This window comes from Brachyistius frenatus, unplaced genomic scaffold (genome assembly GCF_029030835.1).
Source record: "Brachyistius frenatus isolate BFR_SWC_R1_liver_20210118 unplaced genomic scaffold, ASM2903083v1 Contig_219, whole genome shotgun sequence".
NCBI classification, from domain to species: Eukaryota; Metazoa; Chordata; class Actinopteri; family Embiotocidae; genus Brachyistius; species Brachyistius frenatus.
In genome coordinates, this window is record NW_027210818.1 from 525,064 (window position 1) to 540,544 (window position 15,481).

General features: G+C 44.3%; 1 protein-coding gene across 1 annotated transcript; it reads left to right on the forward strand.

Moving 5' to 3' along the window:
• The first annotated feature begins 1,864 nt into the window (after positions 1 to 1,864).
• Positions 1,865 to 14,564, forward strand: cunh11orf24 (chromosome unknown C11orf24 homolog). Its single transcript, XM_069719628.1, has 3 exons — positions 1,865 to 2,030; positions 3,149 to 4,289; positions 14,555 to 14,564. Exons 1-2 carry the CDS (start codon positions 1,865 to 1,867, stop codon positions 4,108 to 4,110), a joined length of 1,128 nt encoding a protein of 375 aa, XP_069575729.1. The 3' UTR covers positions 4,111 to 4,289; positions 14,555 to 14,564.
• The last annotated feature ends 917 nt before the right edge of the window (positions 14,565 to 15,481 follow it).

A 15,481-nucleotide genomic window follows, 5' to 3' on the forward strand; every position in this document is an offset into this window, starting at 1 on the left:
CTGCAGCAGATGTGAAATGATCATTGTTGAACTGTTTATTTCCTGTTTACATCAAGAAGCTCCAGTAACCTGGATGTTAAATGAAATTAATAACAGATTTCTTTGTATTTATGTGAAATTATACACTTTGGAAAAGGTTTGAGGGCTTTTTAGATGAAAGAAACGAGGGACTGAGTGTGCTGCTTCCACAGAACTGACACTAGGTGGCAGTCACTCCTCTCTGTTAGCCTGTAGACAAACTCTTCTTCTCCTCTATCAGCCTGTGGACAAACTCTTCTTCTCCTCTCTGTTAGCCTGTAGACAAACTCTTCTTCTCCTCTATCAGCCTGTGGACAAACTCTTCTTCTCCTCTCTATCAGCCTGTAGACAAACTCTTCTTCTCCTCTCTATCAGCCTGTAGACAAACTCTTCTTCTCCTCTATCAGCCTGTAGACAAACTCTTCTTCTCCTCTATCAGCCTGTAGACAAACTCTTCTTCTCCTCTATCAGCCTGTAGACAAACTCTTCTTCTCCTCTCTGTTAGCCTGTAGACAAACTCTTCTTCTCCTCTCTGTTAGCCTGTAGACAAACTCTTCTTCTCCTCTATCAGCCTCTGGACAAATTCTTCTTCTCCTCTATCAGCCTGTAGACAAACTCTTCTTCTCCTCTATCAGCCTCTGGACAAACTCTTCTTCTCCTCTATCAGCCTGTAGACAAACTCTTCTTCTCCTCTCTGTTAGCCTGTAGACAAACTCTTCTTCTCCTCTCTGTTAGCCTGTAGACAAACTCTTCTTCTCCTCTATCAGCCTCTGGACAAATTCTTCTTCTCCTCTATCAGCCTCTGGACAAACTCTTCTTCTCCTCTATCAGCCTCTGGACAAATTCTTCTTCTCCTCTATCAGCCTGTAGACAAACTCTTCTTCTCCTCTCTGTTAGCCTGTAGACAAACTCTTCTTCTCCTCTATCAGCCTCTGGACAAACTCTTCTTCTCCTCTCTATCAGCCTGTAGACAAACTCTTCTTCTCCTCTATCAGCCTGTAGACAAACTCTTCTTCTCCTCTATCAGCCTGTAGACAAACTCTTCTTCTCCTCTCTGTTAGCCTGTAGACAAACTCTTCTTCTCCTCTATCAGCCTCTGGACAAATTCTTCTTCTCCTCTATCAGCCTGTAGACAAACTCTTCTTCTCCTCTATCAGCCTCTGGACAAACTCTTCTTCTCCTCTATCAGCCTGTAGACAAACTCTTCTTCTCCTCTCTGTTAGCCTGTAGACAAACTCTTCTTCTCCTCTCTGTTAGCCTGTAGACAAACTCTTCTTCTCCTCTATCAGCCTCTGGACAAATTCTTCTTCTCCTCTATCAGCCTCTGGACAAACTCTTCTTCTCCTCTATCAGCCTCTGGACAAACTCTTCTTCTCCTCTCTGTTAGCCTGTAGACAAACTCTTCTTCTCTTGTGGTAAAAAGCTGGATGCAGTTTGTCGTAGTTTCTGGTGAAGTTTGGAGGCATCTTATATGTGGATATTTTATGTGGATATTACAGAGACTTTTCATCCAGTTTTTGTTCCTGATTGTAATAAAATCCCTGTTTGTATGTTTAATGATGTGTTATTAAACTTTGGTTAGACCTGTAGATTAATAGTGGCATAAAATGAACAGAGAAAGACTTCAATCATTCATCATAATAATACGTGTGTGTGTGTGTGTGTGTGTGTGTGTGTGTGTGTGTGTGTGTGTGTGTGTGTGTGTGTGTGTGTGTGTGTGTGTGTGTGTGTGTAGCTCTAGTTCCATGTGAGTGTGTAAGGTAGTGTGTGTGTGTGTGAGTGTGTGTGTGTGTGAGTGTGTGTGTGTGTGTGTGTGTGTGTCTGTCTCTATCCCTCCCAGCCCACCATGTCCCTGAACTCCTCGATGCTCCAGCTGAGTCCTCGGGTGTGTGTCCACCTCTTCTGCCTGCTGCTCCTCCTCATCCTCTCCTCCTCATCCTCCTCCTTCTCAGTATCTCTCAATGAACCAGGAGCTCCCGGTGATCCCGACATCCAGCTCAACGCCACAGCAGGTAACTGCAAATGGAAAATTGGTACCTGGTAAACTTTTTAACTGTAGTAATATTTCCAGTATTTAAAGGGTTAATCGTCCTGCTGCTGACACCTCATGGTACACCAAGTTTTATTTATAATTCATTGTTGGATTGCAGCAGGTTAAATCTTCCCAGATTAACATTAAAGCTTATTCTCTACTCTTGTTTTTTTAATACATTTTAGCTCATCTTTTAATAGGTTTTAATGCAGCCTCACACACATGTACACTGTTACCGCTTCCTCCACGATGTCTGGGATCCAGTTTTTTAGCAGCTTTTCTAAGAATTGAGTTTAGTGTGATTTTATTTATTTTCTTTTATTGTAATGCATAAGAAAATTACAGAAATTGGCCAATTATTTTATAACTACTACGTATTAAAGAAATCGTCCCACGTAACCACTTCCTATGATAATAAACATGCTGCACATGACAGAAAACTGCTGGAAATATTTCAAGTTCTTAACTTTTTAATTGTCTGAACTTCAAAAAAACATCAGGGGGCTCAGTTGCAAAAACATTCCTCAGTCATAAAAATGACACTTGTGATATAAAATACATAAGCTGCATCTGCTGTGAGAACAAGGAGTGAAAATGTGTTTTAAATGATATTAATTCAACACACAGTATGCACCAAAACAAACACTGATTCTCATGGAGACCACATTTCCCATCAACCCCGTCACTTCCTGTTTTGATGTTTTTTTTCTAATGGGGTTTTGAATTGATGTGAGAAGAGGTTGACTGAAAATGAGATTATTTTTCTTGTTCAGATAAATTTGGTTTAAGTGTCCAGCTGTCTGTTTTTAAAGTGGGAGGAACTTCGACTCGGCGCCTCCTTGTGGACATCAGGAGAAAAACTTTCAGTTTGTAACACCAATGAATCTGTTTTTATCTTCCATGAATTTGGACCTTTTGTTCTGTTATTGTTTAGGTGCTGAAGGTTCTGTCAGCAGAGATGCAGCAACGGAGGGTTTGTCAGAGATCCATTTCGGCCGTGTGACAGCAGAACCATCCGTCTTGGATGTACTGATTGACTCCACCTTTAAAGGAAACTCGTCTTCAACCGTCAACCACACTGCTGAAACTCCATCCAAACAACCGCCGTCCAATCAGCAGTCAGGATCACCCGACCGCCAGCCTCCTTCGACCACGCCGGGCTCTGCCCATCCTGGATCCATCACCAGCACCAGTACCGCCGAGCACGGAGAGGACGCAGTCGCTGTACCGGGGACAACACCAACAACAACGATAACAAACACAACACCACCATCATCTACAGCAATAAAAACTCTAACAGCCGCCCCACGACCTCCAACAGCTACCACAACCGTTACTGTCACAGCAACAACAACAACAATAGCTACTACAACCACAACAACAACAATAGCTACTACAACCACACCACCACCAACAACAACAATAGCTACTACAACCACACACCACCAACAACAACAATAGCTACTACAACCACACCACCAACAACAACAATAGCTACTACAACCACACCACCACCAACAACAACAATAGCTACTACAACCACACCACCACCAACAACAATAGCTACTACAACCACACCAACAACAACAACAATAGCTACTACAACCACACCACCACCAACAACAAGAGGTACTACAACCACAGCATCAACAACAACAGCAGCAGCCCCACAACTTCCAACTAATGCAACAACCAGCATCCCTCCACCCACAGCTCCAAAACCGCCTCCATCACAGTCAGCGAGCACCAGGACGCCTCCCGTTCAGACGCCTGCTTCCGTACCCGGTACTGGTACCGGTACCGTCACCGTCCCCTCTGCCAGCCACAGCGAGGCTCCGGCCTCAGCCACCCAGGCTGCCGGGTTGGAGGCGGCGGGGTCGGCTCTGACCCGGCAGCTGGCGGACACGGCGTCCCTGCTGGCCGTCCTGCTCTTCGGCCTACTCTTCTTCTTCGTCACGGTGGGCGTGTTCGTCACGCAGGCCTACGAGAGCTACCGGAGGAAAGACTACACGCAGGTGGACTACCTGATCAACGGCATGTACTCCGACTCCGGGGTGTGAGGCACCGAGAGGCTCCCGGGCCCCTCGATGAACAGGACGTTACCACGGCGACAGGACCAGCCGGTGCTGCCATCGCATCGGCAGGAAGGAGGAGCGGACCGATCTGACCCGGCGCATAAAGCAGTCTGACGTGTTTCTGCTCCACTTCCTGCTCCACTTCCTGCTCCTTTCTTTAAAGGGTTCAGTCATGAACTCGTCCTATTTGTGCCAAACGTTGAGTAAGATGATGGTTCCAAGGCGGCTCGACCAATCGGGATGCTTCCATAGTTCAACAGATGTCAGCTGAAGGTTTATTTAATTTTATTTTATTCAAACTGAAACCTTAAAAAAATGTCAGTTTGATGTCACTGTTTCAAGAAGTGAAGTCTTAATGGACTCGACGTGCTTCGTCAGAACCGAATGTTTTTCCATTTTGAATTCATGACTCCATGAAGGACCAAAGCTCATTGATAGATATGAGAGTTTGATTCTCTGGTGATTACCTCATCACTTCTTCCCCATAACAACACAGTGAACCTGCGTCCTCACAGCCAATCACCTGACAGGAATAGTTCTGTGGAAGATGATTCAGTATTTTATGATTTATCACATTCCAGCAGATATGAACGTAATTTGTTAACCTTATTTTTTTTCCCTTCAAATTCCAGTCAATTGAGTGGGTCCGTTAAGATTGAGTTTCCCACACTTGAATAATGTAGTCGGCTGTAAAGGATCACAGAGGTGCTCCGTTCACTGCAGTGATCAGTTCAGTCATTCTGCATTTTATTTTCATCAACACGTCTGTTCAGATTTGTGTTGAAATTTCAACCTCGGTCCGAGATTTTCATAATTAGTCTGTTGTTCAAATGATTCTAATTTATCTCCAAACACACAAACCAGAGAGTAAACCGACCGCAGTCCAACCTCAGTCAGTCCAACCTCAGTCCAACCTCAGTCAGTCCGACCTCAGTCCAACCTCAGTCAGTCCAACCTCAGTCCAACTTCGATACATCATCAGGCTGCTTTTAAAACAGGAGTCTCCAAGCTTTTGTTTTTCCGCAGATCTCTTGGATCTACCGTTTGGAGGCTCCTGTTTTTAAACATACTGACGAAGGGACCAGAGTCGGGACGAAGAACCGCTTGAGACGGAACCAGAACATTTCAAATACAAACATTTCAGCTCACCTGAGTCTGACCTCAGATAAAACTAGGGGAGATAATCTGGCTAGTTTACAACCTAACTTATCTTGTAACTACTTTGGTGAGCAAAGTCTAATTTGAACTCTTGAGATTGGCCAAAGCTACAGAAGTAAGATGGAGGTTTAATGAACCTCTAGATGTAGTGATCCTGTCAGATCCCGGTCCGGTCAGTGGCAGGAGTTCATCACGTGAACCAGAGGGAGACACAAGAGCTCTCGGAGACTCCTCCTGCAGGACGTTGTGCCCCCAGATGTGTCCCCAGATGTGTTTCAGAGTGTTGAAGCCTGATGTTTGCGTCCGATTCAGTCAGCAGGTCAGAGAGTTGGTTACTGTTGGAGACGGACTTCGTTCTTCGGGCTGCTTGTTGGATGAATCATTCAAGAAGACAGTCAGACCTGTGAATCCACCACAGGTCCATTAACGGTACACACACACACACACACACACACACACACACACACACACACACACACACAGCAGCTTGTAACCACCGTTAAATGCGTCATCTTTCCATTTCACTGCTTTAAAGGGAACTTCTGACCTTTTGGGAAATGGGTTTGTTTGTTGCAGAAGTGACTCTGTGTGTCAGGTTCATCACCCCCTGTTGGACTGACACCCCCTCCTCCCTGTTAGACTGACACCCCCCCCCCCACACACACACTTTGTTAGACTGACCCGGCTGTGGCTCAGCTGGTCCAGGAGGCTCAGCTCAGAAACGGAGACCTCTAGTGGCATCTTGGTGTCTTCACTCAGAAAAAGAGGAAATGTCTTACATGGAGCTGCCACGTTTTAACGAGCAGAATTCCTCCAGTGGAGTTTGAATCGCTCCTTCAGACGAAACCGACGAGCTGATCTTCAATCTGACGTTAAACGATGTTTGTCTTTAAGTCCTTTGATTTCATTTGAAGCGTGTGAAGTTCCTTCAGCTTCCGTTCATGCAGTGTTTGAATGATTCTTTGCACACGGTGAATTATGGCCATAAACCACATTGTTTATTTCAGTGTATTTTGTATATATTTGCTCACGGTGAATGTGTCTTCCATCACTAGACGGATTCCTCTCGTAGCGTAACATCGTCCTCGCTGTCTAGTTTTTGTCTCCAGTCATTCGTCCACTTCAGTTCTGTCGTTCCTGGAAACCTGCAAAGAAAACCCGATTTTTTTATGAGTTTCCTCTCAACTCCGCTGAGTGTTTGTGGAGTTGTGGGATTCTTCGTAATGAGATGAAGCTGTCAGTGGATTTTTTTTTTTTTTATAACTAGGAGTGAGATTTTTTTTTTTTCTCATGAATCACAGATCTGAATTGTGGCGGGAACTTTCACAGCAGACATTATGACATCAGGAGAACTCGGGCGCGTTGACGACGTCACACCTGCGCTTTACTTACCGTGAAATCAATCCGTTAACGAGGATGTTTCGCGTGTCGTCGTTTGTTTAAACATTTCACGAAGTGCGGACGATGAACTCTGTCGGTGTGGTGAAGGGTCGGAGGATCGCGGGCCGATGATCCTCTGAACGACTCCTGTTGCCTTTCTCTCCTCTTCAGCTTCTTTCTGGTTTTCTTCTTCACGGTTGATGGACATTTTGCCAAATAATAATAAATTTAAAAAAAAGTGAAGCACATTGTTGTATGTTAAAGCCAAGGGAAACGTAAAGCCATGATCGATGTGCGTGATGGTTTATGGGCCTCAGACGAAAACACGTCCCGAGATGTTTTCATCCTTTGAGTCCATTTTTCATGTCTTTAAAGTCGCCGTCACACCGAACTCATTTGTTGTTTCCTCCAGTTGTTTTTTTTGTGTTTTTTTTTAAGGAGTATTTGAAAGATGTGGTGAACATTCAGACTGGTTCACAGAACATCAGAGGACATCAGTATGGAAACGGAGAGCGGCTTTGTTTGCACTCAACCTTCTTTTTTTTTTTAATGATTTTTGATCCCGTTACTTTGATTGTTTATTTAGAGACGACCTGTGATGAGAATTCAGTTTTTCTTTCTTTAGCTCTTTTTTTACTTTTTCGTTTTTCTTGACATAAGAGATATTCATCACATTTATTTTTTACATAAATGTAAGTGTAATACAGCTTGTAAACTGTAACCATGGCCACTCTCAGCTTCCATATGTGGGTGTAATAATTGTTTTGTTTCCTTGTTTTTCATTATGATGCTATGTATGTTATTGGTTGTTTTTTTTGTCATCACAAAAAAAATAATAATAATAATAATAATTTGTATTGTCAGCATCACGCAAACTATTTCCAAATTGTCCCCAAAAAAGTAACTCTTTTTTAAAAACGCATCACCTGATGTCTGTAGACTGATCAATAACAATCACCAGAATAACATTTGGGCTAGAACTGATTGCAAAAAAAAAAAGGAAAAAAAGAAGTGATTGTTGAAAACAAGCTGCTTCTTTTTTTCATCCTTGTGTCAGACTGAGCTGATGTCTGCAGTGATGAAGGTAGCACAGTTTCAGGTGACGTTCAGTCGGAGGACAGATTTACGGTGGACTTGTGTTAAAGGTGGACTTGTGTTTGTGGTGACTGACGTGCAGGATGTCGATAGACGACACCGGCCGCGTGCCAACTTAATATTGTACTAATGCACTTTGAAAAGAGATTTTTACTTTGCAGAAAAATAAACAGAAAAGAACCACATCGATCTCGTTGCTGTTTGAGTGAATTGGTTTAATCCAGTCGTTCCACCATGAAAAGAGGCCTCTGCGATGAAAGCTGCGGTGCGGGGTCCTGCCGGGGGTCCCTCAGATCCGCCCAGCTCGGCCTCAGGGGACTCTGACAGATACACAACGAGTCTGTCTTGGCTTCTGTACCGTGCATTTATGAAAGATGAAATCTTTTTTATTGGTGTGGTGTCCTCAGCTGTTCTTGTTAATCACGTTGCAAAACGCACGCTAATAAAAACCCTCCTGCGAGTTAAACGGAGCTTCCTGCTGGTTTGGCAGCAGACTGCAGTGTTTTCGTGGTGGAATCGTACATTATTTTTTTTATTTTTTTCCCCAAGTCTCTCCTCAGTAACGGTTCCAAATACCTGTTATAGATTAAAATGCTCCTGCTGGATCCTTAAAGGGCCAGCTGCTCCAAATCAGCCGTTTATCACGGAACACACATTCATTTCAGAACAACGTGCTGATGAGCGACTTCGTGATTCTCACGTCTGCGTCGTTGTCAGGATTTCATCACCGTTGTGTAAAGTGTGCTGAGTTTTTTGGCCTCTGTGCTGTGCAGCTGCTCGGTTTGTTGCACACGAGGACACGCATGCATTAATACACAGCTCCGCTCTGTGACCGACATGTTGGGCAGAGGAAGATGACTGGCTGTGTGACCCCCCCCCCCTCCCTCCTATTGGCTGAGAGGGTCGTCAGCTGACACCGTTCACCTGCACCTTCCAGGTTATAAACGCTGGCTCTTGTGTTCGGTCTGTTTCTTTCCTTCTTTGGCATCATTTTGTGTTTGTTCTTCAACACTCCATTCTGGGCGTCTGTTATTTTCCTTTCTTATTAAGTTCAACTTGTTTTCAGGGACTGTCTTCGGTGGACTCCCTTCTTGTCACATTCCTCGAGGCAGTTTGTGACAAGTAAACATTCAGGAGTTAGAAATAGTTCAAAACTCTTTTCAAACACTTAATGAGCAAATAAATCCTCTTTTTATAAACGTCAATGTGTTTTTAATGATTAACACAATGTAAAGAGAACTTGAAGTGTGCTCACAATAAAACTCCGCTGAGCCTCTTTAACACACAAAAGGAAAGGTGGAGCAACACCGACACACCTCCATCAGTTAGTTTACTCAAAAAACAAATAAATGATTGTATGACTGACGGAACATTTTCAGATCATTCAGCCAAAGTATAAACTGTAGGCGAAGATCCTCCATGAACCTGAGAGAGCGTTTAGTCTGAATGTCATACACCCTGAAGTCCAGTAGATGGCAGTGAAGTTCAGGAGTGACTGAACATAAGCCAGTCCAAAACTACAATAACATACATATCAGTCCACATTCATGAATCCAGCAATCCTCTGGTTATACATGTACCTGTTCAAACTGAATACAGCAGCAGTCGTTATGGAAGACTCGGGGACAGATGTTCCACAGTAGAGAACCAGATGTTCCATAGGGGAGAACCAGATGTTCCACAGGGGAGAACCAGATGTTCCACAGGGGAGAACCAGATGTTCCACAGGGGAGAACCAGAACCAGGACTCAAACTGAGGTGTGGGACTTCAGCTTAACAAAGCTTCATTCTGGTCATGTTAGAAATATATCGATACACATGGTGGCAGATTTACTTGTTGTCTTTACAAGAAAAAAAAAATGGATGGACGGACGACAGATAGACTGATGATGGACGGACGGACGGATGGATGGACGATAGATGGATGATGGACGGAAGGATGGATGGATGATGGATGGATGGATGGAAGATTGATGGGATGGATGGACAGATGATGGATGGATGGAAGGATGATGGATGGATGGATGGAAGGATGATGGATGGATGGAAGGATGATGGATGGATGGAAGGATGATGGATGGATGGAAGGATGATGGATGGATGGATAGATGGATGGATGGATGGAAGATTGATGGGATGGATGGACAGATGATGGATGGATGGATGGAAGGATGATGGATGGATGGATGGATGGAAGGATGATGGATGGATGGATAGATGGATGGATGGAAGGATAGATGGATGGATGGAAGGATGGATGGATGGATGGATGGATGGATGGATGGATGGATGGATGGATGATGGATGGATGGATGGATGAATGGATGATGGATGGATGGATGATGGATAGATGGATGATGGATGGATGGAAGGATGATGGATGGAAGGATGGATGGATGGATGGAAGGATGGATGGATGGATGGATGAAGGATGACGGATGATGGATGGATGGATGAATGGATGATGGATGGAAGGATGGATGAAGGATGACGGATGATGGATGGATGGATGATGGATGGATGAATGGATGATGGATGAATGGAAGATGGATGATGGGTGGATGGATGGATCCAGCTTCCCATCAGCTGATCCGTCCGGCCGTCCAAACCCTCTGAACTGAAATGAAATACGAGTCCTGCAGGAGTTCGGTTTCCATGGCAACGGCGGCGTGTTGAAGGCTTCCTGCACTCACCTCTGCGCTGATGTGTTTCCCAGAGAATCAGCGAGCGCTTTCCCTCTGAGTCATCTGCATCAACTCCGCCAGCACACCCACAACAAAGACAACACGCATAGCAACACACGGCTCGGGTTCACGGGAGTCCAAACAGGGCCGGCCACATGCAGACTAAACACCACACACGGTAAACAGCTGTGTGTGGTTACATACATATAAACATACAACTTGGTCTCATCATTGAGAGTGAAGTACTTCAGATCTCTAAATCATTTCCTTCAACATGGGAATGTTATTTCAAGACAAGACAAGTCACTGGAAAACAACACTGACTGCACCGGACAGAACAGATAATGGAACGACATGAGCTCCACTGAGGAGTTCAGAGAAACCATGTTTGATGTTTGGAGCAAAGTTTTGTTTAAAGTAGAAGAGAAAAGCACCCTCAGGGGGGTTAGAAAAAAAAACAACCTTGTGAAATGTACCAAAACATTTTCCACCGATTTGCTGTAGTGACTGAAACTGGACTCCTCAGTGCATCGCTGCTGTACGCGAGGCCGCGGACACGCTGCCTGTGTGAACGTCTCGCTTTTCATTTCAGCGCCTTCGTTAACAGGTTAACCTTAAACTGCAATACCGCGGAGGGCCACAAGGGGCTGGGCTCCAACAGGCTCTCTAAGCCATCATGGTGTCATTCGATAGAGTCGCTCCTTCTTATTAGTTTTCTGGAGGTCCATCTGAAAATAATCCGTCATGAATTAGAAAATAAACTTCCAAAAGATGTGTTTTTGGGGGCGTGTCTGTTTGATTGACAGGCCTGTGATGCAGTCAGGTTTCAGCTATCAGCTGATTTAATAATGCTTTGCTGTTGTTGTCTGAATTATTTGTCTGGCTGCACTGACCAATGATCCTGTCACTGTTCATCCCTGTAGTTAAGTTGCTCTTCTGTTATTTTCATGTCTGTTTCCTATTTTATTTTGAAACTCACCTTGTGTCTCGTTTCAGGTCTCGGTTCTGTGTTCGATCGTCTCCGCTCCCTCAGGTGTATAAAGTCTGCAATTTCACATTTCAGAAACCTGGACATGCAAATATTTTGCAATAATTAAAGATTTAAACAATCGATAATCACAAATGTTGCGAATTAATTTCCACCTGATCAACTAATCAATAAACAGATTGAGTGTTTTGTGCTTTATGAATATAGTCATCAAGCTTTCCTTTTGTTTTCCACACATAATACATGACATACATACAACAGAGACAGACATGAAGGATGAGTGACTACTGACCACAACGAAAACCTGTGAAATACAAAAACACTAGAAAGTCTCAAAGGTAAAAGTGAACAGCAGTGTTATAATAAAATATAATAATTATATAATATATATAAATATGTATTATAATATCAGCAAAAACATGTCTTGTTATCAGTTGGAGGTTTGAGAGTCATTTCAACTGTCACCATCTTGGTTTTTTTTGGAGCCAGAAGTGACCATATTTGGACGAGATGGGGAGTAGGGAGGTGTGGACACTATGCCCCGCCCACCTATACTGGAAACCTCACTTTAGGCCTGTCAATCAAATCAGACCCCCCCGCCCAACAGAGCTGTTTAAAGCTTAATGCACAATCTAAATGTTAAATAAAAGCAAAATGATGCTGTTGGTTATTTTTTATCACCTGTGACAACCCCCCACAGCACCCCTCCAACACACACACACACACACACACACACACACACACACACACACACACACACACACACACACACACACACACACACACACACACACACACACACACACACACACACACACACATCTCCTCGTGTGTTTGTGTCCAGCCAATTAGCTGCCTCAGATCTTCAGACCAGCCAGACTCCCAGTGAACGGGAAACGCAGCGCGAGCGCGCTGCTTCCAGGAAGTAATCAGCTCTCTGCAGATGGCTCTTTGTTTGCTTCTCGACCACCTTGATTACTGAGACATGACTCATATACACCGGCCAATAAAAACATTCCTTAAAACTCTGTGAAACAAGAATTTCTAAGCAAATAAAAATGCATCCCATACATGGTTAATAGCATCAGTTCATTCAGATCATTCTGATGTTCAGGAAAATAACAGCCTGTGTGGTACAATTCAGTTCAAGTCGGGCCGAACACATCGACACTAAACTGAGAAGTGTGAAATGTCTCAGAGTTTGGTTCTCCTGTGCAGCCGTACTGCTGCCGGTCCTGTTTAGTGTCCACGCTCTGCAGGAAGGAAACCGTGCTTCTGCATCATCTCTACAACCAAACCAGTATTACAGCAAAGGGTGAAATAGACACGCCGGTCCACCGCAGCAAAACGTGAAGTAGCTACGCTTTGGCTTGTTTAGACGTGAAAGTTACACGTTTTGAAAGCGTGAAACTTAAACGCACGTAAATATCATGTAACGCAGTATCGTGTGACCAATGTCCCAAAGGACATTTTTCGGTGGTGTTAGTCACAGACTGCCATACGGGACGATGAGATTTGAATCCAGGAAGTGTAACGTTTTTCTTGACTTGTTTTTCGTTTCCTAACCCGTGTTTTTTTTTTTCCTCTCAAACCCCAACCTTGTATTGTAGCTATAAGTTTCATTTTCATGTAAATCACACGGCTCTACGCACGCAGTCGGTTTCATATCCAGGAAAACGTGTAACTTTCACACCTACACAGGCCAAAGCGTGGCTATTTCACGTTTTGCGGTGATACAATAACGGTGGTCACAACCTCACAACCTCAACTGGGAGCTCGATTAGTGCCAGAAGTGCATCTTCCAATGCAGCATGACCCAAAGAGGACGAGCTGAAGCTGGAAATGAAAACAGCGTCAGCAGGTGCAGAACTTGAGCTGCAGCTGATGTCCAGGTCAAGGATGTGCTGTTATAAAGCTCAGTTTATAGTCATATCTTCTTTTTTCTTTTCTTTTTTTAGCTTTGTTTCAAGGGTCACATGAACTCATCAGAGGGGCAGAGTGCAAATTGAAGCCGTAAAGCCCTCTGATGTTGCCAGTTTTTATCTGTGCACTGGGAACCTGACACCAGGTTTATTATGTCTCTCTTCGTTTGAAGTAATTTGAGTAAACATACGTGTGGTTTGGAATACAACCAATAAAATAATGAAATAAACTGTGAGTTCCTACAGCTCCTCCTCATCGTGGCCACAAGGTGAGCTAATAAAGCTGCTTTTACCTTCAGGCTCCTGTATTTCCATTTGATATTTGACTTTATTCACAACACATTTAAACCAAATAAATCCAACCAAGTGACTCACAGCGGAGAAACAACAGCCTGAGGGCAGTTTGCTCACCTTCTCCACTCCATCATCCAGAAATAAGGATACTACTGCAAATATTATAAGAACAGTACAGCGTGTCTTTAAACATGGCAACATCCTGTCATCCACACTGAAATCTGTGTTGGATAAATTAGGACTGAATTTTACAGACATTCATGTTCCCCTGAGGAAGAACTGTCCATACTGTGGTGGTTCTCCCCTGAGTTTACCTCCTGCACCACCAGGACGCCAGCATGTCTGTTTGTCCTGTAGTTTGTTGTAGGACTAAATGTGACGATCCTGTCTGTATGTTTTGGCAGAGCTCGTCTTTGTGCTCTGCTACCAGTCCGGTTATTTCCAGTATTTCCTGCGTCACCTCAGTGCATCACCGCCGCTGTTCAGGCAGTTGCATCTTTTCTACACCTGAGCCATCTGTCAGCAGAGGTCCAAAAGTCTGAAACCACAGATGACAAAAGTCACGTCAGGACTCATTAAAATATAACGACTGTGACTCATCAAGAGGTTGAAAGTTCTCTGTTCCAGCTGCAGACTTCATTAGTGCTCGACTGCGCCCACTAGTGGTTCAATAATTAATGTCTCGTTTCCTCACTCGCAGGTTTTAGTTCAATAAACACGCAGTGAAGGTTGTTGACCTGTGTGACACCATCTGTTGTGATCAGAGTTTCAGGGGGGGGGGGGGGGGGTGGAGAGACTCCAGATGTATGATGTCACAATACCTATACAGCCTGCCTTATATTCATTAACAGAATAACGTCCACCGCAAGAGAAAATGACTGAGGGAGCGTCCACTCTTCTGGTTTCAGACTTCCTGCTTTCAGAGGTCCAACACTGACAGCGGGTGATGAAGCCCGGCCCGCAGGCGGTGTCAGTTCATCTGAAAAGGTGTTGGATAAAGTTGTAGTCAGAGTTCATCTTCAGCAAAGTGAGAAAACGCATTTGTTAAAGGAACTGAAACAGCAACGGGACACAAACACACAGCTGGAAGCAGTTTTGTCTGAAATAGATTTTGGGGAAAAAAGTCAGATGCGTCAAAAAACATAAAAGTAATTTTAAACCTGATTTTACAGACCTGCATCTTGCTTTTATTTTGAAAGAGCACTCACACACCTCGGCCACCTCTTTCAGTCCGGTCGATAATCTCGGTCACCTGCCTAATATTATTATGATTTAATATGTTACAACTGGGGCAGAGGGAACAATCTTACAGTCAAACTGCAGAGAATCAAGTATAAAACGTTTTTACTGCAATGATCAAATAGAAATAAACACACACACACATATGCACCTGAGCACGTGACCATTTGAACCATACACACCAACATCAGGAGGACTTTTCAGGTTGAAGAGACGGACATGGGAGCCACTGGTGTGTCTTCAAAGGACCATGTGAGTGCGATGCCTCGTCTACAGGCTGCTCAAACAGACGACACTCACTAATACGATTCCTCAGAACCACCACGGGGCGTTTTTTTCACTTGTTGTTGGTGGGTTTTGTCGCAGCAGGTGCATGTCTCCAATCAACGATCCTCGCAGCTCAGCGGGTGCCAACTTGAACCCGTCCCAGTTTGAAATGGCGTCTTCAAACAGGCGCGGCGCTGCACACCGTCACTACTCTGACGGTGGAGGATGTACCTGCAGGAAGTGCGGCCGCCAAGCGTGCCTCCAGGTGGGCGAGGGAGGTTTGTTTTCTACTGCTGCATGATGGGACTGGTCCCTGTCATCTGGGAGAT